Source organism: Cebidichthys violaceus, unplaced genomic scaffold, assembly GCF_023349555.1.
Source record: "Cebidichthys violaceus isolate CVI_PGR_0920_01 unplaced genomic scaffold, fCebVio1.0.p SCAF_14, whole genome shotgun sequence".
Classification (NCBI taxonomy): domain Eukaryota; kingdom Metazoa; phylum Chordata; class Actinopteri; order Perciformes; family Stichaeidae; genus Cebidichthys; species Cebidichthys violaceus.
Genome location: NW_027176307.1, coordinates 11,915,136 through 11,939,352, shown reverse-complemented (window position 1 = coordinate 11,939,352; position 24,217 = coordinate 11,915,136). Strand labels below are relative to the sequence as shown.

At 41.3% G+C, this 24,217-nt stretch overlaps 2 protein-coding genes across 3 annotated transcripts; both read right to left on the bottom strand.

Moving 5' to 3' along the window:
• Positions 1 to 1,506: 1,506 nt before the first annotated feature.
• On the bottom strand, positions 1,507 to 16,744 carry ehd3 (EH-domain containing 3). Of its 2 annotated transcripts, XM_068708888.1 has the most exons (9): positions 16,436 to 16,744; positions 15,595 to 16,307; positions 12,224 to 12,400; positions 11,436 to 11,533; positions 6,136 to 6,277; positions 5,899 to 5,998; positions 5,251 to 5,421; positions 3,977 to 4,141; positions 1,507 to 3,879 (listed from the first exon to the last, which is right to left on the bottom strand). In XM_068708888.1, the coding sequence occupies exons 2-9, from the start codon at positions 15,819 to 15,821 to the stop codon at positions 3,352 to 3,354; spliced, it is 1,608 nt and encodes a 535-aa protein (XP_068564989.1). In that variant the 5' UTR covers positions 15,822 to 16,307; positions 16,436 to 16,744; the 3' UTR covers positions 1,507 to 3,351. The 2 variants fall into 2 exon arrangements, with proteins under 2 accessions (XP_068564989.1, XP_068564990.1); XM_068708889.1 differs by having other exon boundaries at positions 15,595 to 16,744.
• Positions 16,745 to 17,456: 712 nt separating this feature from the next.
• On the bottom strand, positions 17,457 to 23,719 carry il20ra (interleukin 20 receptor, alpha). The gene is made up of 7 exons (XM_068708887.1): positions 23,372 to 23,719; positions 22,501 to 22,624; positions 21,836 to 22,047; positions 21,581 to 21,756; positions 21,350 to 21,494; positions 20,895 to 21,031; positions 17,457 to 20,353 (listed from the first exon to the last, which is right to left on the bottom strand). Exons 1-7 carry the CDS (start codon positions 23,418 to 23,420, stop codon positions 19,313 to 19,315), a joined length of 1,884 nt encoding a protein of 627 aa, XP_068564988.1. The 5' UTR covers positions 23,421 to 23,719; the 3' UTR covers positions 17,457 to 19,312.
• Positions 23,720 to 24,217: the final 498 nt, after the last annotated feature.

Sequence of the window (24,217 nt, the reverse complement as noted above, 5' to 3'; positions counted from 1 at the left end):
TCCAGAGCAACAGTTCCTGAATACTCACTCACCATTGTTACTAAGTCATAGTAACTGCTTTGTGTTTCACGATTTGTGTCATTAAAACATGCATATCTACTTTAGGAACCTAAAGTCCTCTGGGTTCTTCTCCTCAAGTGCACTTTAAGAAACATCATATTAATACAACATTTAAGTTGACTCTTGCAAGACTGATCTGCTTACAACAAAAACATTAACTTTAGTATATGATAGAGGGTGTGTGTGTTGGGGTTTGTGTGTGTGCGTGCGTGCGTGTGTGTGTGTGTGTGTGTGTGTGTGTGTGCGCGTGTGTGTGTGGGTCAAGGTGGGACAGACAGGAAATGGCAGACAAGAACAAAACTTCCCGCGTGAGAGGAGAGAGTTCTACATCTTCCCTGTGTGTGTGTGTGTGTGTGTGTGTGTGTGTGTGTGTGTGTGTGTGTGTGTGTGTGTGTATTTGTATATGTTTAAGGGGTCTCACAGTCCGAGGGGATGCTCTGATTTCCTGCCAAACACACACACACACACACACACACACACACACACACACACTCACATATGGAAGTCCCGAGATGATAACTGTAATGTCGAATATTTCATGCTATGTTTCCTGTCATTTTTTTTTTTTCAGCTTGTGTCATGTTATGGTCAATGTCAGTGACTCTTGATATTAACATGGACATCTGGCCCTCATGTGAATACAGAAGAGAACATTTTAAAGGACCACTGCACACATTCATACTGCCGTTAATAAAGCAGACGTATGTCTCATTCACTTACTGTAACATTGATAGAAACCCTCCCTAAACTAAGGCCAAGATAAGGATGAACCCCTTGAGGCTAAACATGAAGGAATTCACTTCTTTTGCACCAAACACTATCTCCACCCTTTTTTTATTAGTTGGAACTCAACACATGTTTTAGTAATTCATGGAATCCCTTGAGTGCATCTCCTTGATACAAAATAATGTTTTAATTCCTACCCTCTGGTAAGTTTTTGTTGCTTGTTTTTAGTTTTTACTTTAGTCTTCGTCTGATTATCCTCCTCTTTTAGAACACAGTGTAAAGAAAGTCTATAGGTGGCATCAACCCTTGTTTTACAGCAGAATAAAATACCATTCTTCACGTTAGACTACATTACTGACAACAGTATAGTTGTCCAGTGTGAATCTCATGACTTGCACATTAGAAAATGATTACAGTTTAAGCCTCCAGTGTGATTTTGAAATAATTAACTATGTAATATTAACATTGTTTCCTCCTTGATGTGTTAGCATTTTTGTTTGTCAGACAAGCTATCATTATTAGAGTGGAAAAGACGAATTTCATCATAAAATCCTGGAGATCTATTTAACCGTTTACAGAATGGTTCGGATTTTCCTCACAGTTAAATCAAAGAAAATGCATTTCATCCAGCAGCATATGATTTTCTCATATATAGCCACTCACTACTCTGATTGCTCTAAACACAAACAAAACAAGGCAAAAAACAAGGCAAAAAAGAAGTAGAGTAAATTAATTTTTATTACACTTTTGGACTGTTGTTAATGTCGACAGAAAAACAGTGAAGTACAGATTTAGCAATGCACGACCATCTTAAAAAAAGAAAAGAAAAACATAACGCCAGTGTTTCCCACTTAGTGTCTTTACCAGTACACAGGACTTCATGTTGCAATCTGTCAGGGTATGAAAACAACTTGTGAATTTCAAGGACTTTGTTTTGCAGAGAATCCACATTCAACGAGTTATCCTTCCTTATATTTACTCTGTTGATCTGATCTGGCTCGTCTGTGAATCACGAGGAAGTGATGCATACCCGAGGTGATGTGGATGATTTCCCAATCTGTGTTCATGGAATGCAAACAGTCTTATTATGTACAGCAGGTTCACAGTGGCGGCACACAGACGCACACAGGGATTTCACTTAAGTCACTTCTGTGTAGCTCAAACTGGGTAAACGCCGTCTCACTCATAAAACACAATTTCTTATCACACGGGAACCCAAATTGAGTTTGTTTGGTGTTTCATCTTATTACCAAGATTCTCACTGGTGACAAACCACAAATAAAGTCCTGACGTGATGTATATATACCGTATATACATCCATACTGGCATATCGCGACAGTGAATCCAATTACATTTATTACATGTATACAATTTAAACACATAAATTGGAAAGCCACATTTTCATTCAAAAAAATGCTTTGATTAGCGTTTTGTTATCATCACAAAAGAAGCAAACAGCTTCGCTCTCTGGACTGCCAGGTTAGGTTAGATTAGATCACTTTCACAAGGTGAACAATAAGTAATTCATCCATTTTCTATTAACAACCCACTGAACACTCCCAACTCAGCAGCCTGTGAGATGCTTAAGACTTAATACATACACGTTACAAATGATAACACTGATACATGTGGTCGTATGCATACATACAGAAGGTGAATGTTGACACATTCAACATTCAAAGTCCACACAATACATTTATACTGAGGATGTCTTCACACTCCAAACCATACCCCGTCGTATAGGTCCATATTATAGTCACAGTATTTCCAAACATGTTAATGATATTTCGAACAATGTAGAAATCATAAAAGAGACAAACCTTCTTAATTTTTCCCCACACTTGTTTCCCATTAATCCAGGTGCTACAGTAAATGATGGCGATGTTGTTAACACAAATATCAACATCTGCATATCACATTTAACAAAAATGTAAAAGTGGATGTAGGGCATTTTCTTTTTATATGAATTTGAGGGGTTACAAATCATATAACCAGAATTGTGTTCATATTTGTGTGTGTGTGTGTGTGTGTGTGTGTGTGTGTGTGTGTGTGTGTGTGCTTCTACACGTTGGTTTGTGGATTCTCAAGCGACCTGACAGGAAACCCTTAAAGGAAATCTTCCTTCTCCCAGAATGATCCTTCCAATCAGATCCAATCTTTCTTTTTGTCTTCACATTGTCGAATCTCTCCCGTTTTCTTCCAGTAGTTTGGAATCGCCTTACATTCTCCTGTATTCCAGTGTTTCTCGTTTTAGGCTTCGTCCTAACATCTCTAACACCTGTCCTACCTAACAGCTCTCAATATCTCACCCTGAAGTACAAAAGAGGGCACTTTGTCTTGATGGAAGGACACCCTGGTTTCAATCCACATGCTAACGGTACATTAGCAATAATGATCATTCTTTATTTTTATTTGAATGAAAGTAAGTATTTTGTTGTAATATTTGCCTCTTAGCAGTTGGAAATGGGGTACACTTTTTTGCTATAATGCTACAGGAATATGACTATTTTAATTGGGGTAAGTCTACTTACAGGTTTTGGGGGCAGGGGTGATGTAATCTTACATTTACTCAGGTATTTTCCTCTTGGAAGGAGGAACCAGGTGTGCAGGCAGCTCCGATGGCAGTTCATGTCCCTCCAGTTTCACTTTTATCAGGTGATTGGCCAACGCAAACTCCTCATCGTCAAGCATCCCATCCTTATCGATGTCGGCCAGCTTCCAGATCTTTCCCAGCACCGTGTTGGGCAGTTTTGACTTCACCATCTCCCTCTTGGCGTTGGCTCCAGTCACCTTCCCGTTGACGGGGGACAACGTGTAGAAAATCTCGTCGTAAGCCGGTTTGTCTCGAGCGACGACCCAGTCGGCTTCGTCGATGCCTTCGCCGGCCCCTTCGCCGTACCCGTGGCCAAACGGGCCGTCCAATGTGCCGTCGAAGGCACCGCCCTTCACGACCGGGTTGGGACGCTGGTTTTCTTCTTGGCGCACCAGCACCATTAGGCCAGCGATGTCGTGGGCCAGCATGTCATCCACCGCCTCCAGGAGTTTGGGTTTCAGAGGCTGGAATTTGTTGAGATCCTGAGAATTGAGTTGGTCCTGAAGGAGACAATGCAGAAAACAACCACAACACACGTTTAGATCTCATCTTTCTAATCCCTCCATCTATGAATCCACACAGCTCTTCCCCGTTTACCTGCATCTTCTTCAGACTAGGAAAATCTCCGGGTGATATCTGATGCTCTCGTTCGATGCGTTTGTAAATATCTCCAAGACTGCCGATCAGTTCTTTCTTCTTGTTCTCCTTCCCAAACACAGTGGGCATCTCTTTCTTCAGTGCGCTGATGATGTAGGCATGGACCTGCATTGTGAGAGTGAAAGCTCATTTACTCAACGGAAGATTTACAGCAAGTAAGCAAGTCGGCCTCTTAAAAGTTCTAGTATTTCAAAGTTATAATACATTTTAAGGAAAATTCCAACCGTTGATGTTGATGGTAAATGTAGTCGATTAAGGGAATAAATCCCCCAGTGTGTGCAAAAAATGACCAAAATCTGTTGTTCTTCTTGCATCCTGCTCCGAAACATTTATGCAGACTATCGTTAAATCAACTGGGACAAAGGATTTCACAAATTTCACTCATACTTGCTTTGTTTTATCACCGTCTCATCCTCAACCTTCATTGTAACGATCCTAATAAACATGAAACTAACATTGTAAGCCGCAGACTGTTGCAACCCTGGAGTCCGGGGACACTTAGCACTCCTTTAACCAGAATAGTCATACAGCACAGCATATAACTAGCAAAAGTAACGGGAAAAAACATTTTTGTTATGTTGCCGTGGTGACATTTTTTGTGGGTTTCCCTGAATCCACCTTGTGTCCTTGAAGCTCATCACGCAAACTCACACACACACACACACACACACACACAAAATCAGCTGTCAGACAGGAAAGGAGGCTGAACTCTCGGTTTGATAAATCTGTGTGTGTACTAGAGTGTGTGAGTGTGAGTGTGAGTGTGTGTGTGTGTGTGTGTGTGTGTGTGTGTGTGTGTGTGTGTGTGTGTGTGTGTGTGTGTGTGTTTGAGTGGGCGCATCCTCAGTGTTTCCTCGAAATACAACAGACAGTGGCCCGTCGTCTGTCATACCTGACTTCCTGTGCGGAGAGGAAACAGGAAACAATTCACTCAGAGGAGAATGACCACACTTGTCTGGCTCTATTGGTTCTGTGAGAGCGAGAAGCTTTTTCTGTCAAGGTTAACAGCTGGATGGGGCGGGTAGAGCGAGTGAGTGACGGGAAGAATAAATAGGAAACACACACACACACACACACACACACACACACACACACACACACACACACACACACACACGTGCTTAAAATATACACTCGTCAAATAACATCCCAAGAGAAAACATCACCTCTTCGCAGATTCTCCATCAGCGAGTGTCCTTTCATTCGTGCCTTACCTTGGCTAGTCTTGCCCTCTTGATCAGATCGTTGAGTTTCCTGAGCGCTGCGTTTCTCGGTAGAGACTGAATGTCCTTAAATAAATCCTGCTCCTCTGCTTCGAACAGCTTCCTGTTGTCTGGAATCAGCAGAGGGTGGGACCAAAACGAGCCGATGTAGACGCGGATCACCTGTCAGCGAGGGAGACGGACAGAAAATCAACAAGACAAAAGGCACAATTCAGCTAATAGCATCTCACGGTTGACTCTTAAAGGTAACCTCATTGATCAGATTGTTGGTAAACAACCCGATAATACACATTATTGTATATATCAGTCATTCCCAGTCGCCAAATAATATTTCTGAATTTCTTCCATCGTCTTTTAACATTTATATCTGCAGTACACGTTGAGCCTGAAATCGTGAGAAGACAAATGTCTTCTCACGATTTATAGATCAGGCCTGTTGTGAACTGATTTTTAAAAAGGGAAAACACTGATCTATACGATATTCAATAATTTCAAAATCTAGTGTTTTATGAAGATGAAGTCGAGGTATAAAAAGAGGTGCATTATATCCACAAATTGCCCAGATTTGGAAAGTCTGGCAACAAACACCAGACAAGATGGTGGAAAGCTTTAAACCCAAACTCCTCCTGCTCACTATACCTCAGGGGTGTTGACTATTTTCCCCAGAGACCACATCAGGGCACCGTACACTCTCATCAACTGCTGGGTCTCTATCTGGTCAGCCTTGTTCAGCACAACCCTAAAACAACAAGAGAGAACAGTGTTGATGTTGACCGAAAGCAAAGAGCTGCTGACAACAGAGTGTTGATGTGAACATTCTCGTCTCTTTTGTGGAGAACTGGATATGTCTGTAAGTCAAAGCAAACACGGCAGTACCGGATCTTGTCTTCGTGGTTCTTCAGGGCTTTTATCACCTCTGAGAACTCATCAGAGATGTCCAGTTTGTGGGCGTCAAACAGTAATATGATCCTGTCCACTCGCTCTGCAAACCACTCCAAGACAGCTGCAAAGTCATAGCCTGAGAGGAGGGGGATCCAAAAGAGACATTAGGTTTTCGATTAGGAAAGACTTGAAGGTTTAGTTAAAAAAAAAAGAAGAGATAATTCATTGTGTTTCTCTTTGACTTCCTGTTTCTTTGATCCCATCCCATACCAGTGTCAAAACAGCATTTAAGAGAGGCATTTGAATTCAACCTCATTTTTGAGGAACAGGTCAGTCCACTGAGTTTTTTGTGAAGATGATCAACATTATGTATAATCTATGACCTGCGTCATGAACAGCAGCTGTGATGTTGCAATTTTCCCCGAGAAGAAACTATTACAATGGCTTCAGGTCATAGAAGGCAATTACAACATGCTGAGAGAAAAGAATGTCTGTTTACAGATGGAGGCGGTTCTGCCAGGGCTCAACTAAGTGGAGTTTTTAAAACTAAATAATGAGGGGGGGGGGGGGGGACCAAAAACAATGATATTTTATTGTCTTACTTGGCTCAGATGTTTTTTGTGGGAAATGCAATCATGGCGGTAATGAATGCTCGGGAATGAATGGGCTAATGCCTCCATACTGCATGAATAAATGATTCAATGATTAAGTCTGTCAGCAGGAATACATAACTGCCTCCTTTGACTTTCTATCCTACTCAAGGACAGAACCGACGCTTACGTGGAGAAATTCCACAGGATATGAGAGGAGAACAAAGGACAAAAAGGACAGAACGAAGGATTAGTGAGCTAAAGTTCCCAAACAACACTGAAATACGCATAAGAGATGCAGATTCAATGGTGAACCTGCTACCGCTGAGATCATGGGAGAGAAACTAGGAGCTGTCAATTGATAGTAAGAAGCTTTATGTTAATACAGTGAATGTCAAATTAATTTTGTTTGAGAAAAATGTCACTTGCAATCTTTGTACATCGCTTTTAGTAGACATAGCTGCAATAAAAATGCCACTTTACACATAGTCACTGAACTGCTGCTATTGCTACTGCTGCTCCTCCCAGAAGAGGAATAGTAATACTCAAGGTATACGAGTTCCACAATGGCTATGTGTATTTATGTAGGTATATTTATTCTTGTGTCGATGCTAACATGATGCCTCGAAGGCTCCCTTGCCAGCAATTATTAAAAAAAAATGGTGTTGTTGGGTGTTCAATAATTCCTCACTGGGGTGTGAGCAAAAGTTAGGCAGCTGTAGCAATAAGTATGCAAAACATGGAAATTGGTTTTAGCTGCGTCTTCCTGTCCTAAATGAGCACAGCTGAGAGGAGACGGAGCTGCTTGAGCCAAGCTGTGGAGGGTTAAGAGAGAGAGAGAGAGAGAGAGAGAGAGAGAGAGAGAGAGAGAGAGAGAGAGAGAGAGATACCTTGATGTTTTGAATTTTAGTGGATCATTCTTCACAGGAAGCACTTCTCACATGATGTGGGGAAAAACAAAAGTCTAAAGCTCCACATTCAATACGCTGATTGTGGTGAATTTCCATTATCAGGATAACTGTCAATATCGTCACGTGTGTGACACTATCATGGCAGAGAAGTGAAAAATAGAGCCTGATTTAAAGAATACGGGACTGTCAAGTGAGAAAGAACAGACTCACATAATGTTGCTTGTCGGATTTATTTATTTATCCTTTATTTATGCAGATGGTCCTTATGATTTGTTAAATATTTAGTTTTTCATAAAAAGATTGTTCAATAAAAAATATTTATTTATTTATTAACAATATGTAAGGTAAAGTGATTACAGTATGTTTTAAGTATATTTTGATGATTATCGGGATAATCATCAAAATATAAATATAATATAAATCATTATTATTTTGGCCAGTAAAATCGTTAAACAATCAAGTTTAATTTTGTGGGGCTCATGAATACCCATGATATTTTTGTTCAGTTTCTTATAACTTACTGTATGTACAGAGATAATATTTATGTCTAAGGATGACACTAGATTAATGCTGTTGGAGTATCAATGTTATCAATTTGAGAGGCCTTACTTAGAAAATTTGTTTCAATTTGTCCCCCAAAATATTATTTTGTCTTAGTTGTGGAAATTTTGCTTTAGGACTCCTCCTATGGAGAACACAAATGAGTTGAGATATTTCATGGACAAAAGTGTTCATCAAATCATGTGACAAGAGTCTGTTGAAGAACGTGTAGCGGTCCATAAATTCTTCAAAAGTATCACATTATTAATTAGCCTTTTTGAAGCTGGTTGATGCTCAGGTTTATTATCTACAATACCTCCATATTGACATCTATGTAGAGAGCTATAGCCCGACTCCACATCTGGACACACACACAAAAATAAACACAGACATTGATGAAAACAATGGAACGGGGTGAAAGAAAACGTATGATAGCATGAAGAGACACACAACATACAGATGTAGCATGAAAACATGAAAAACAAAAAGGATGGGATGAAAAGAAAATGAACACACACAAACAAAAGCCTCGCCGTACACACTTACACACACTCTGTCACCACACAAAACACAGCTGTGCTGACTCAAGTAGACGTCAAGTTTAACCTTTTTTTTTTTTTTTTAATACATCCAACACACAACCGCAGGGTCACACCTCACTGTGCTGTTTATTTGGTTTGACAAGGCTTTCACGGGACACTTTGACCGGACAAATAGAAAGTAAAACAGAGCTGATGTCGGTCTGCTTCAATTAAACTTCTTCCAATTGTGCCGGCGGACTGTTCACTCTCTGTTGATTCTCCGCTGAAAAGCTGCAGACAGAAACGTTCTCATGACAAACATTAATCCAGACCCAACCCTGCTATGAAGTCATGCGCTGAACTCGATGACCGGAATATGTTCCTTGTTTCTATTTAGCCTTCGTACATTTTATCACGGCAACACTTTTTAGATACTGTCCATGCACGACGTTTTTGGAAAAAACAGAGGAAATACTGCCTCGGGTGGGGATAGCAAAACAAACAAACAAAAAACTCAATCAAAGCATGAAAAATCATTGACTTATAAATAACAAAATGGTGATATTGATGCTTTTCACGGCCTTTACACCTGAACTATTGAGTGCAGGTAAATCCTATTGAAACAGTCAAGACCTGTTACGACCAAGTACAACTCTATTGATACCGTCACAGTGTTGCGTATTGATAAAAGCACCATTACAACACAACATATTTAGTGAGTGTTTAGATCGATAGCACCCCTATGTTTAGTTTGTGTTGTTAAATCGTTGAACATACTAGGGATGCAGCGATCCGACTCTTTCAGTCCCGATACCGAAACCTGGGCTTTGGGTATCGGTCGATACCGAGTACCGATCCAATACCGGTGTTAAATTAATAAGCTGTATGCCTCACTGTGTGGAATTGATTGGGATTATGTCCACATACAGTCCTTTTCTGTCAGAAAAGATCTACTCCCACAAATAGGCTTTTTGGTCTTTGTTATATTATATTATATTATATTGACAGACAAGGCCAAAACAAGCATCACTATCATTTTCAACGTGAAGCGCCTAGAGCGGCCACACAAAAAAGGGCCTAGCGCTCAGAAAAAAGACGAATACATGGGCCCCACTGTGACAGATACCCAATCCAGCTATTTGAGTCAGTATCCGATATCGGTACCAGTGCGTGCCTACAACATACAAAACCTTCCTTCTTTGTGAGACTGTCAGCACTCAATGATTAATGCCAATAGAGTTGGTAGAAGACACTATCAACATGGGCCGAACTGAGCTACATGGACACGAGAGTACAAACAAGGGGAGAGAATGGACAGAGGAGCAGAGGGAGAATTCAAAGATGGACAGTGTAAGAAAGAGTGGGTGAATGTGGGAAAAGTCTAAATTATAGCCGTCTTTTATTATCCCAGCTCTTTTGTTGTATGTTAGCGGTTGGTATGGCAATACCAGCATTTAGCTCCGGGAATGCCAGCCGGACACACATCAAACTGTAAGAGAGCCCCGAGGAATTCTTGTGAGCCTTTCACACCTAAACTTCTCTTCAAACTGTAGTCTCAGCGTTCAGTTCGACACCACGGCTGGGATCCGTCCCCTGCTGGTTCTCTCACTTATTATTAAAAATCACAGAGCTTCTATTTGATCATTTCAATTTTCTCTGTGTTTTAATTCCCATGAGCTGACCTGGGTGTCAAGAGATAAGCACCAGTGAATAATCAAATTGAGATTATTGTTTTTTTGTGTAAAAAGATGGGATGCATCAAGAAACAATGTCATCACATTAAATGGCCATGTGACACTCTCTTTTTTTTTTCTTCTTTTACATTAATTTCAATTGTCCCTTAAGGTGCTTCTTCTTATATTTTTCCATCTTCATATTTATATGAAGATGCTAGTTTGGAACATTTGTTACAAGTCATAGAAAACATCCTTATTTCCCTCTCTTAGTGCAATAAATGCACATCTGCATCACAGTCAGAGACATTCTTCTGATATCTGTTATGCCATCATTTCATAAAATAAATATAGCGTCTGTTTGTCTTTGCAATATGATCATAATACAAATATAATAAAGAGTGTCTTGTTACCTCCAGTTTTTGTGAGTAATTGTAGTTAATGTGATAAATGTATCATGTCTCTCGTGATTCTGGGGGTTTTCCAAAATTTGCAAATGATATATTGAGCTGCCTGCTACAAAAAACACGTCCAAGCATTTTGTGTGTTGTTTTTCTCAATGAAAGTATGTCGTCGACTCATCACAGTAAAACTCACTAAGGAATGAAATGTAAACAAAGGGGAATCTAACAGTCCCTAGAATGATGTTCTGAACAGTACTGAGCGAGAGAGAGAGAGAGAAAGAGAGAGAGACACACAGACAGAGACAGACACAGAGACAGAGAGAGACAGAGAGAGAGAGAGAGAGAGAGAGAGAGAGAGAGAGAGAGAGACAGAGACAGAGACAGAGAGAGAGAGAGAGAGAGAGAGAGAGAGAGAGAGAGAGAGCATTTCAAAGCTCATCTTTGCGTCGCCGCTTCCTGTTCTTTGAAATGAGTGAAGCATAATCCTCCTGATAGCTAAAAGCTAAAATAAACACACACATCCAAAGGAAACGCTGACATCGTAGTTCAGAGTTCAGTGGGACTATAGGGGGCTGCAGCTGAATGGGTCCAGTGAACGAACGCTGACACACATTCACACTCATTAACATAAACAGAGGAAGAAAAAGAGTCTTACCTCGACTGATTCTCTGTTTCTCTCCGGACAGAATCCCTGGTGTGTCAATCACACTGATGCTTTCCAGCACTGGGTTAGGCAGCTGGGCACACACAAACCTAAAACACACACACACACACACACACACACACACACACACACACACACACACACACACGCACACACACACACACACACACACACACACACACACACACACACACACAAGGAGAGGAGAGGAGAGGAGACGAGAGGAGAGGAGAGTTGAAAGAAACCCGGACAGAGGTGTAAAAACGTTTTAACAACAAACATCGTCCCATACCAGACCTCTTCCTCCCTCTTACCTCCTTCTCCTCTATCTCTCTACCTCCAGCTGGATAAATACTAACAGGTTAGCGGTCGTCCTCACTGTGAACCCCACTAATCCCCACTGACAGTCAGCGTTTCTTCTGTCTAGTTTCAGCAGTGGTGGGGCCCTCACAGCGAGGACACTATACCGCAAGAGTAAATACTTTTTTGGCACTTTTCCTTTACCAGAAGGATGACTCTGCACAGATGACTGGCTGTGTGTGTGTGTGTGTGTGTGTGTGTGTCTCTCAAACACACACATGAAGACAGCCATTAAAAAAAGAAAAGCCTGACCAGTGAGCAGAGGGAAATTCAATCACGCAGGAATGTAGAGCTGTGGTGTGGATTTTCACTAGTGCTCTCACTCTCCCTTTCTTCCCCCCCCCCACGTCCTCACAGCCACAGGTCTCTTAACAGCATCTGTCATCTAGCACTTTGGGAAGGTGTGCAAGTGTGTTTACCTGTTGAGGAATGCGTTTCCAAACGCGTTCAGCTTTCTGAAGGGCTTCTTCGGGTCAACCACCAAAGCGTTGCCGGGGATGACTCCTTCTGTGTCGCCGTGCATCACCGCGATGAAGGAATCCGTGGTGGGTTCGGGGCCGATCCGCATACCGGGAAAGTCCTGCTCCAACAGGTAGCTGTAGGTGAGACGTAGCATTACATAAAACAAGGCAAGAGACCAGGTTGTTTTTTGATAAACAATCCTTCCAGAAGATGCTATCTGAGACAATGAACAATAGAGTAGAGGGCATTGTGAAGCTAGGTACCGTACAGTCACATTAATATGACTTTATAAGACATTAGCATTCACTTTTAAAGTAATTGTCTTGGAAGAAAATTATGTTACTTCAAAATAATTAAGCATTCCTGACAGAGAATGCATATATGTTCTCCAACCATGGGTTACTGAGTCAACAAGGGGTATTTCTCCAGTTCCACAACTGCCTCATATCAGTTATAGCATTCAGAGTTGACTGAATACCTACAGTCAACTGTAGGCAGCAGCAGGACAGATGTGTGCTACATCTGCAGGCTCTAATTAGATTAGAGCTGCAGTGTTTGGATGGTAAGACGAAATTTTAAAAACCACCTAAAAACAGATCTGCCTTGAGTTATAAGCTGCTGGAACAAAGATTAGGGGAATTTTACATCCTCGTTTGCTTCATAGGCACAAACTCAGCCGCAGTGAGTTTGGTTTAAGTTTGTTGTTGTTGTTGTTGTTGTTGTTGTTGTGTGGTTGGTTCAGACAAAAAGGTGGAGAGATAGTGAGCTACTCAACCACAAGAGCACGGTGACTGCTGTCAGTAGTGGCGATGACCGCATCACATTGCGGGACACTGACACGCTGCAATCTGATAGAAGTGAACATAACAATAAAGAGGAAAGCATAGCCGTCAGCCTCTTGGACTCACTTAAGTGTTGCTCAAGGACAATTACCTTAAACACATGTCAAAACTAGTTTTGGAATTCCTTAATAAGGCTAAAATAAAGATATGTAGACTGACCTAAGAAGACGAATCTGTGCAAGAATTTGGTTAAACTCTACCGGTGCCAAAGAGAATGAACACACCAGCCTGCTAGACGTTTGTCTTGCTTGCTGATGCTGTAAAACAGCTGAAGGTGAAAAAGGTGAAGAGACCGACAACCATAAATTAAAGTTTAGGTTTTGACCTGACACATTTTTTCAGGAGACCTGTAAAGAAATTCCACAAACAACTCAAAGTTGTGAACGTGTTATGCTGCAAATGGGTTATTATGTTAAAAAACGTACAGCTGATGCTGATTTAGGTGTGAAGGGTTCCCCATCTGTTAATTCGGTGACATCACACATGTTGCAAATGAGGATCAGTGAGTTTCTGTGTGAACGCAGGCCATGAAGAGGAGATTTTGGCAAAAGATTTACGGCTAAAAAAGGACCATAAATTTAGAGTGCGAGTGTGGGCTGAGTATGCATTTTAACTGCTGCCAGATGTAAGGATGGTTCGCTTATACGTCTTCTCTGCGCACACACACACACACACACACACACACACACACACACACCTTGACAGAGGAGTCAGCCGTGCCTGGTAGAGCCATCCCTGTGCACACATGTCTGTGCAGTGTTTCTGGTGGTCTGTGCGGAGGTTGTGCAATGCATGTGCATCTAGCAGATTGCATGTTCAACATGACGATCGTACTGTATGCATGTGGGGGGAATTCACACATTACACCATTTAATCTCTCACATTCCGCGCAGAACGCTGTCAGTGAGATACAACTGAAAATTCACAGGCACAGGCTTCACTAACCGTCAAAGTTGAAGCACCTTAAAGATCACCTTAAAAAGATAACTTGGATTCTGGAGATAATTTGCTTTTTAAAGTGAAAAATAAATCAAATTCAGCCTTAAAAAGAAAGACAGGCTCAGATTAATGTCCTCTAGATAACCTCCAAAGAAGAGAGATTACACTACCCTCCATGCATCTTCTTCTCCTTTCAGCTGCCAGACAGACATTCATGCACATTTTTATGACTTTTTAAATTCCCATCAAGCCAAATGTGATGTAACTCAACATCATTATTGTCACTTCTCCTTGCAACGTTTCCAAGACCTGCGCTGCTCCCACATCCAGAATCGCCGCTATATGCAGTGAAAGCGACGCTGAACCGAGGGTTACTCAGCACTTTGTGCATTCTGCATCCTACTGTTACAATGTCCGCGGAGCGGGGGACATGTGGGTGTTGTCATCGGGGAGAGAGAGTAACAAAAAGAGAGGGGGAGAGTGTCAGTGAGAGGGAGAAGAAGAGCGAGCACTGCAGGGATGTCTGCTCTGTCCGGTCTTATAGCAGGAAGTCACTAACAGCATCCTCTCTCTGGCTTTAAAAGGCTTACCCCACTAATTACCCACTATGCTCTGCAAGTGTGTGTGTGTGTGTGTGTGTGTGTGTGTGTGTCAGAGGGCTGTGTCGTTAGTAGCAGTTCTGCAGTTCAAAGAGGCCCAACAACCGGCTGCCACACATATACCCCGATACCGGAGATACTCCAGATCACACAACTCTGACTATGGAGCATTATTTTAATACTAAAGGAGTTCATATTAAATCTGAATTTAAGTTAAGATATTTGACTGGAAATGACTGATAAAACTATCACTGAGGAACGTGTGGCAGGTCTGACATGATGTCTGTCGTGGTAATAAAGAGAACTTAAGTTAGTTCTAAGCAAGCAAACGCTGCTTTCGCTTAATTCTTGGCTAAAAACAACAAGCTTTGTTAAGTTTACGGGGCTAATTCTAATCTCCACCTGGTGTTTTATAAAGCAGGTCCCAAGAACAAACCCTAATGTGAAAGATGTCCATCTGTCAGTCTAATCGTACGCACACACACACACACACACACACACACACACACACACATATATAAAACATAGATATATACACACACACAAACTGCAGTGCTATGCAGTACTGCCTCCATATGTATTACGTTGGCATGCCTGTGAGTGTCTTATTGGCTGTCATATCAACATGTAATGGATTAAATAAAGCTTGCAGAGGTGTGACTCCTAGTAGTTAATCTGTGAGTGTTTGTGTGACGACTGGTCTTTCATATTCAGTTTGTTTTCTATCACATGAACTCATCTTCCTCTCTCTTGACAAACTTCTTCAGGGAAAAGTCAGTTTGGGTGTGTCGACCTCTCCCTCTCTATCTGTCTGGTGGCCTCTTCATATGTGTGTGTGTGTGTGTGTGTGTGTGTGTGTGTGTGTGTGTGTGTGTGTGTGTGTGTGTGTGTGTGTGTGTGTGTGTGTGTGTGTGTGTGTGCGTGTGTGTGCTCGCTGTTTCTCCTCACCGTATGAAGCTTGTCTTGCCGGTGGAGTACTGTCCCACCAGTAAGACCATGGGCTTGTTGTCGAAGTCTGCATCCTCCAGAGCCGGAGAGTGGAACTCGTGGAACTTGTAGCTCTCCTCCAGCGGCAGGAGTTTGGTTTTGTAGAGCTTCTTAAGTCCCTCACTGACAGTCTGGAAGACTTCTGGATCCTTCTTCCTCCTGTCGTCGGTCCCAAGCCAGCTGAACATGGCTGCTTATTGCTTAAAAGGCTAGTAAAGCCTCAGATAGGTGTAACTTGTCAGAGATGCTGTTTGTCACCTGTCCTCACTTATAAGACGAGATGAAGAGGAAGATCTAACCTCATTTAAAAACAAAGAACTTAAAATCCACCTTTAGCTACAAACAAGAAAAGATAGTGAGATATATGTGCTTAAAATAGTCACAAGTTATATCTCAAATTGCAAAAATATATAATAATTGAAGTCAGTCAGTCTGTCGTGCTTCACTAGAGTGGGTGGTGACTGTTGTTGTTGTTGTTGTTATTGATAATATTAAGGCTTGGTCTGGTGTTACAGTAAGCCCAGTTGAAGGTTATTTTGAGTATAATATCTACAGCTAAAAAAAGAAAAGAAATCTAAATTGTTTAATTTTCTTATCAGGATTAAAGCTGACCCTTCTAATGCGCTCTCATCATCGAGTCCATCGGTCCTCCCAAGTCCAGGCCACTTGTGCTCCTGGGCCAAACAAAACAAGATAACATCGCATTCAATGAGTTGGTTTTCGTGCCCAATCTATTTCACTGAACAAACACTTTGCCCTGTACAAGCCTAAATCATTCCGCTCATGCACAACATCACGTTACCGCTATTCAATTCCGTCCAACAGCGAGCAGAGGAATCCCAAAAATGATGCACCGAGCTGCTGTCAGAGCGCAACCGCCGTTATTGTTCAACGGCTCCAGCTCCTCTGCACACACAAAAATAAATAAAAAAACTACACCAAAATCTCTTAGGGGTCAACTGTATGTTGTGTACAAAGAAAAACACAAATTACGCGTAGCCTGTTTTGCGAGTGCTATTGGTTATTTTCTGTCACCGCGCGGCGCTGAATGTAGCAGCAGCTGATGTCCTGCAGCTCAATTTAAATGCCGAGTCGAAGGAAACCCGAGCCCGGCGGAAGTGCCCAACGGCTGGCAGTACACCGACCCCACCGAGGTCCCGCCCTAGTGATGCGCGAGCTGTGGCAGCTGAAGCGGCGCAGGGCGGTGCCATGATGGATGGAGAGATGGAGGAGAGACGGAGGAGCTGCTGCTTAACGACAGCGCGCCACCTAAAGGCACTTGAACGTTACACACATTTTAATATCTCCCCCTCTCTCTAAAGTAACAACACAGCGCTTATTTATTATACACGTTCGTTTTATGTCGACCATTTCATAAAAACTATAAGTTTGATTCCAAAATAGGAAAGATGGAATGTAATTAAGCAATCAATTAAGCGTTTCTGCTTGATGATTTTTACGACATACAACAAATAAACCAATTTATAAAGTACTTTAAGCAGCAGCATATAAAGTAGGCTATTATAGCTGCAGCATTAACGTGTTGTACACATGCAACTAAATATAAGACATCAAATACGATTCTGAAATGGGCAATGCTACAAATGAGGAGGCCTACTTTTACTTTTGTTACTTAAAGTATATTTGCCTTTTAATACATTTGTAGTGTTACAGCTTTTAATGCATGGCTCTTACTTGTAACTGAGTATTTATATACTGCTGCTGTTACGTTACCCATATTTACTTAAGTGCTTGTACTTAAGATGAGGCCTATTTCCATTTTGTGTAACTTGTAAATCACAAAAAAAAATGTTACGACTCCATTTAACAGTTACAAGTTTATTTTAAGATTACGATTTTCCACAGAAAACAAGATTATAAAATATGATATGATGTATGCAGCAAAACAGTAAAATGCAACTTAATCGTTTATGCTTATTAATCCATTAATGTGACAATCATTAAACTCTCGGGCGGTGTTCATGATTGGTGTTCACAATTTGACCAGCAGGTGTCTCTACACACTCTCTTGTTGCATCTTGTGGAGGCAGGTGACAGGAATGAAAGTTGAAGTTGAACCACGCTTCTATTGTCTGAATATTTTGAAACAGTAGATTCGTCCTGAGAATGTGTAAAAGCTGGTAAGAGTACAAACCTCTAGCGAGAAAAATAGAATAGTGAACAAGTTCACTTTATTATCATTTCATTGAGTATAGAATCATTCTGTAGTATTGCTACATACAAAACTATGAAAAACATATTACTGACTTCTTCCCCGGAGTAAAACCATTTACTCAAAATCGATACGACTTCATGCACAGCATCAAACTCATCACCGCATTGCAGATAACAGTTGTGGAAATACATGAACCTAAAAGTACCTGTAGTTTCATAATTTCCTCGTACTGTAGCTTTCGATCAATGCAGATTACCAGAGAACATTTTAAGGAATTTCATAGCTGAAAATTTCCCCAAATGAGGAAGTAAGAAAGCACAATGTCGGTAACTGTTGAGTTTAGACAGTCAAAGTGAAAATGTCCTTCATATAACGTTGAGGTATAACTTCATGAATGATTAGAAAGAGGAACAACACTGACAAAAGAGTGTAATACTCTCCTCCATTATTATGTAGTGAAACATAATAACAAACGGAAGTGCAAGTGTACTGTGCTTCAGTGATCTGTATTCTACGCTTGTGTTAATGGAATGCAGAAGAACCAGTTGCATAACTTGTAGATGTTACAGTGTAAGAAAACATCCTGCCAAGCTTCTGAACACCTCGGTAACATTGAACTGCAGACAGTGTTTGGTTGTAAAAAAAAAGAAAAGAAAGAAAATTACAGAAAATTCATGTTGCCATTTTTTTTTTGGGCAAAGGCACAGATAATATTGACACATACTGTAGGTCAGACGCAGCTTCATCATTTATAAAATCTCTACATTGAGTATTAAAAGAATAAAGAGTTAAGTGCTGTAGGTTTGACTTCATATATGAACACATTAATCACAATGATAGATACGGTATTTTCCAGTCAGTATTTTCTTCATTTAACATAGTCAGCAGTGATGGATTTGTATTAAAAGGAATGCTGCAATCACAGGCGGACACAATGAGGAAAGAATTACATTATGATTCTCAGACTAAAACAGGAACGATTCCTGAAACCTGAAACTACCGACAACTTCTACCGCTAGACAATATCAAGTAAACACGGATGTGTCTAGTCACGGAGTATCTGCAGTAAACTGTGGTTCACAAGTAAACGCCAGAGTAATATTTCTTTGTCGCATGTTTCGCACGACCACTAAATCACTGGAACTCACAAAGATTTTTGCAATCTGTCTACAAAAGAAATATCAGGAAGAATACTGTGGATGACGGTTATCCCTAAGAAATTAATTGATTAGTGAGCTAGGTTGTGCTTAAAGTGTAGGTGAACACATAAGTTCCCTCACAGTCGATCACAGAGTGACATTGATTAGTGTGATTTGTTAATCCGATAAAGTTATGATAATAATAACATTCACAGGTGTTAAAGGAACCCGACTACAGTACTAAGTGCTCCTAAGAATTGTATATGTATTCTAAATAAAACAAAAACATTTAAGTGTACATTATAAGTGCAGAAGAAGAGCTTTTTTTGGGTAATAATGGGGTAAATATATTGATGAATATCATCTACTCGTCCATCAAGATTACCAAATTCCATCTGGTCAAAAAGTCATCGCCTCCCTCCATCTCCCTCTGTGCCTCTGCCTTTTCCTCGGACCCTTGTCTTACAAACACATTTTCCAACCTCAAATCAACCTCCTCTTCCTCCTCCTCCTCCTCCTCCTCCTCCTCTCCCCCTTTCTCTCGCTGCATCAACCCATAAATCTGCGGCAACACTAGGCTCCTGGTCTCGAGATTCCAATCAAAACAAATATTTGCCTCATCCTCCTCCTCCTCCTCCTCATCATCATCTTTGTCTATTTTGTGTGCAGAAGCCATTCTCAGAACACCATAGTCATCTGGTAAGCAATCAAACTGGTCAGAGTGAGAGGTAGGCATGCCTGTGGTGTTCTGAAAGGCATAAGCAGAAAGAAGGGGTACCTCCTCATTATCTATCTCTCCAGCTCTCCTTACTCTCACCTCTCCAGCCATCTCTTTCCCCATTCCTCCCCCCTTTGTTGGTAGATTTAAAGGAATTCCGAAGAGGCCACTGGTGCTTATAAATGAACCAGGTAACTCTCTATCCTCCTCTCCATCCACCTCTTGCATAGCTCCTCCCTGCAAAGACAGTAATGGTGCCTGAGTTTGCGTCAGCAGCCATGCATGCGCTTGTGTAAGTGTGCTCGTCTCTGTCCACGTGTGTCCACCGGACTGGCCGTCCTCAACCCTCCACTCCTTTTTCTCGTAATTGTCTCTGGCTGCGCATTCCTGGTCGTCACCTGTCAGATTATTCCCATCTCCTCCTCTGGTAGCGATTTTAGGAGCAACGCCAATAAACCCATAGTCGACTGACGAATCATCCCAGGGTTCCTCGGGCTCTGGCGGCAGTATTTCGGGCTTCTGGGAGGCGTAGCCCAGTGGGTGATGTGCGACATGTCGCGGGAACTTGGGGCATGCGGGGTCTGATATGTCACTTTCCGGTTGTATCTCCTTGATGATGGTGATGACGATGAGGTTGGGATGCTCCGGGGGAAACGTCAGAACGGGCGGATGAAAAGCAGGCGGGTCCTGGAGGTTGAAAGAGCATGGGTCAAACTCCCAAATCACTGCTTCCCAATTAGTCTATAACACACCTTTTGTCATGACAAGTAAACTGGTCTTCCCGTGTAAAATTGGTGGGAGTGCCTTTTTAACCCTTTAACACAACTTTTCATTACATTAAAGTCCCAGTAAAACGGAAATCAGAGCTTCTTTAGCTTTTGTACTGTGAGTATTCCCCAGTGAAACTGAATATCTGAGTGGTGTACAGTTACAAGAAGGATTTAAATGAAATCCTTTGCATTTGATTGAAGGAGGGAGTGCTTAGAATTTATCAACCTGTCAATCACAAGGAAGCCACGTTCTAAAGCACACCCAGCTTTATCGTCTATTTTACTCTATATGTGACCATAATTCACAAAATGAACATCATGCTGTCATCAGGCTGGAAACTAGCGAATGACAACATAAACTCAAGGGAGAAGTTGGGTAATTTTCTCACAGCACTTTATTGAAAAATAAAGTAGTAAAATTGCCAGTGTGTGTGTGTAAAAGTGTGTGTATGCATTACCAGTATATATGGGCTCTTCTGTCCTTTCCCCGTCAGGTAGCAATAAAGATGGTAGCCAACCACCGCCACCATACACAAGCACACAGATGGAACAACGATACCCACGACCACGCGCTGCAGCTGGCCAATCACAGGGTCTGGAGGGAGACGGGGAATCAGGAACATGTCACACAAATACAAACAGATGTGTGTAAAAGTACATATAGGAAATACTATGTAAACACCTAGCCGTATCAGAACTCATTGTATAAAATCTAAAACGCACAGTTATCAAGCTAAAATCGACTTTTCTTTCTTTTCATTTTGGAAATGTACAAACTGATTCACCAACAACGAAACACTCCAACATCATTTTGTCTTTGGCTTCTGCACCATGTTTAGTCACATTCCTTTCTACCTGTCAAACAGGGAGCGACATATTGTCCCCATCACACAGACGCACCCATTGGTTGTACCTTGAGGCGTGGTTATGCAGTGCCATGCTGAAGACTCGCATTGGGCCGGCATGGACAGGAATCTTGTCTTTGCAGAGAAGCAGTACTCTGTATTGTGCTCCATCAGTGGATATTTGTACGAACTGGAGACCGCTGGGAGATGGAGCTACAAACAGACACGCACAAAGATGCTTGATTTAACCGCCTGTCTGTGCCAGGAGGGTGGGACAAATATTATATATTGTGACTCACTGTTGTGCCGCGATGGTGGTTTTCAATCGAGAGGTTGTAAATCATATGGGGGTATAGTGCTACCATGGACATCACCGGGGTGTGGTTGTTAGGCTGATATCTCATTGGTCCCTTGAGAGTGATGATGGCGTTGTTGTCCTCTATTTCCACAGAAACCAGTGGAGGGCCAAAACTAGCTATATAGATAGAGCAAAAGGTTTAGTTTGGGGTAGGTATAAATATGTCATTTTTAGACAGAATGTCACTTTAACTTACTGTCCGTCTTTGGATCAAATCTCCTTCGTGTCAAGGCCCACGGGGAGATTGCTCCCCGGGTCACAGCACGAACCCTGGCATGGTATCCCTGCTCCAGATCCCACGTCTCATTGCTCAGATCACACCAGTTCCGCCCTATTTTTTTACAAAGCCACACCGCCCTCCAGTTCTCCTTTTTTTTCCCGTTGCTGCCCTCGACACTGTCCCCGTAGCTGGGAAAGACAGAGCAGACCCACACAGATCAGACGATGACTGAGTCCCTGCACACGCTGGTGCAATATAATGGAGGAAGTGAGATCAAAACACATTAATTTCCTTGTGCATTTCCCCTTCAAGCAAGGAGCTTCAGATTACACAAGTTACTCGTTAGCTCTAGTTACTTTTTTCTTTTGTTTTTTTTGTCTTTGTCTCTTTTCTCTGCTTCTATTTGTCTGTAAATTCCTTTGAGACTTGCTGAAGAACAGCCTATATAAAAAAACATTAGTTTAATTTTGAACCAGGTAAAGTCCAACGTAGTTACAGTAATGCGCCAAAAAGGAAACAACTTAAAGTATATACAACTTGAAGACAATACATTTGTTCTCAGGGTCACTTCAGTTAAACAAACTAATTTTATTCGTATTTTTTATATTTATTTTTATTTAAAGTCTCAAATCTTTACTTACATGACATACTCCACTCTAAAGTGTGTGTCATCCGGTGTGCCACTTCCTGGGAACCATTGCAGCACATTCCTCAGATTGACTGAGGAGAAGGTCACATTGATTGGACTTGGGAGCGAGGAGGAGACTGAGGAGAAAGAGGTTGAGAATGATAAGAGACACATTCAATATAAACTCATGTTTGTCACCGGAATTTCTACAAGTTTCCCGTTAGCTAATGCAATGTTACTTTTGAAGCAGATTTTTTTTTTTATTGACTTCCTCTTGTATTTACGATATCACAAAAGTACATGTTAATAACCTTGTGCTGTGATACTATTGGCTTTCATGAAACACAATAAAATATAAAGGAGTGAGTTAATCAATGCCTTGGCAACTATGTGCATAGTAACAGCGGCTAGATCTGATGTTTACTTAGTATAAATCAATAAAGTCTTTATTAGTGTGTCATGCATGTAATACGGCAATCCTGCGGGGGCTTAGAAGACACCACAAATTAATTTGTTCCTTAATAATATTTGCGTAACGTTTCCAATGTAGGTTGTAAATATGAAACACTTTGTGCTGAGGTTGCCTTTTTAATTGGGTATTTGGGTTAATTGGCCTATTGGGTAAACATCATAAACCTACATGGAAAAAGAAGGAGCCCTATTAAATCATATCTGCTCCACAGTGAGTGCCAGGTCAGTCAATGATTTATTGAATCTGCACATTTCACTCGATGTCATATTCAAAGCCTAAAAAATACTCTAATTACACTTCATATAACTTTAGCTGCTACTTACAGTCAGTCGACCTAACGTAAATAAATAGTAAAGAGCGGATACACAAAAACAACAATAGTACTCATAATGTTAGTTAAATGCAGTCATACCTGTGCAGTGCAGAGCTCCCAGGTAGAGAAAGATTAACACTGTCCACATCGCTGTAAGGAGCGCTCATGTTTTCACAAATTCACAAGAAACACCAACATTTCCGACCCTCCGGCAGCTGCTCAGCCGCTCCATCGGCCTGTTGGGCTCCGGAGGCTCTGGAGGCTCCGTAAACCTCCTCAGACAAAAACACCCGTCAGTGGTCCGATGTCTCCCCACACGATCACAAAGAAATCAGCTAAAACAAACAAAACACGTTAAGAGCGGATTAAGTCGGAATGGTTGTCCCTCAACGACAGCTCCTGTAATGAACACTTGGCGGTGCTTCCGCGTGTGAGGAAGGAATGTGACCTCACCTGTTTGCGCACATTACACTTGTGCAAGAGAGTGTGTACGCGTGTCATACGATAAGGAAGACTCGTAGCATTGCATCCGTAGTAAAAGGAACAATACTGTGTAAACAACAAACAAAAAAACATTAAAAAGTCCTGCAAAAGTAAAAACACTCGTTAACCAAATGGGCCATATTATTAGTCGCCTTGTTGAGACCAAGTAATCGCTAGTCTTTTTCATATTGGCTACAGCCGAGACTTTATACAGGGTTGAGTAGTTAAGCTTTTAGTTTAGCTTTTGTTTTTGAATCAAAAAACAAAACAAACATATATATCTATATGTATATGTGTATATATATATATACACACATATATATATATATATATATATATATATATATATATATATATATGTGTGTGTGTGTGTGTATATATGTGTATATATGTGTAGATAAAAGTGGGTCTGGATGTCAAAGTCTTTGGGTACTTATTACATCTTTTATAATATCTGCAAAT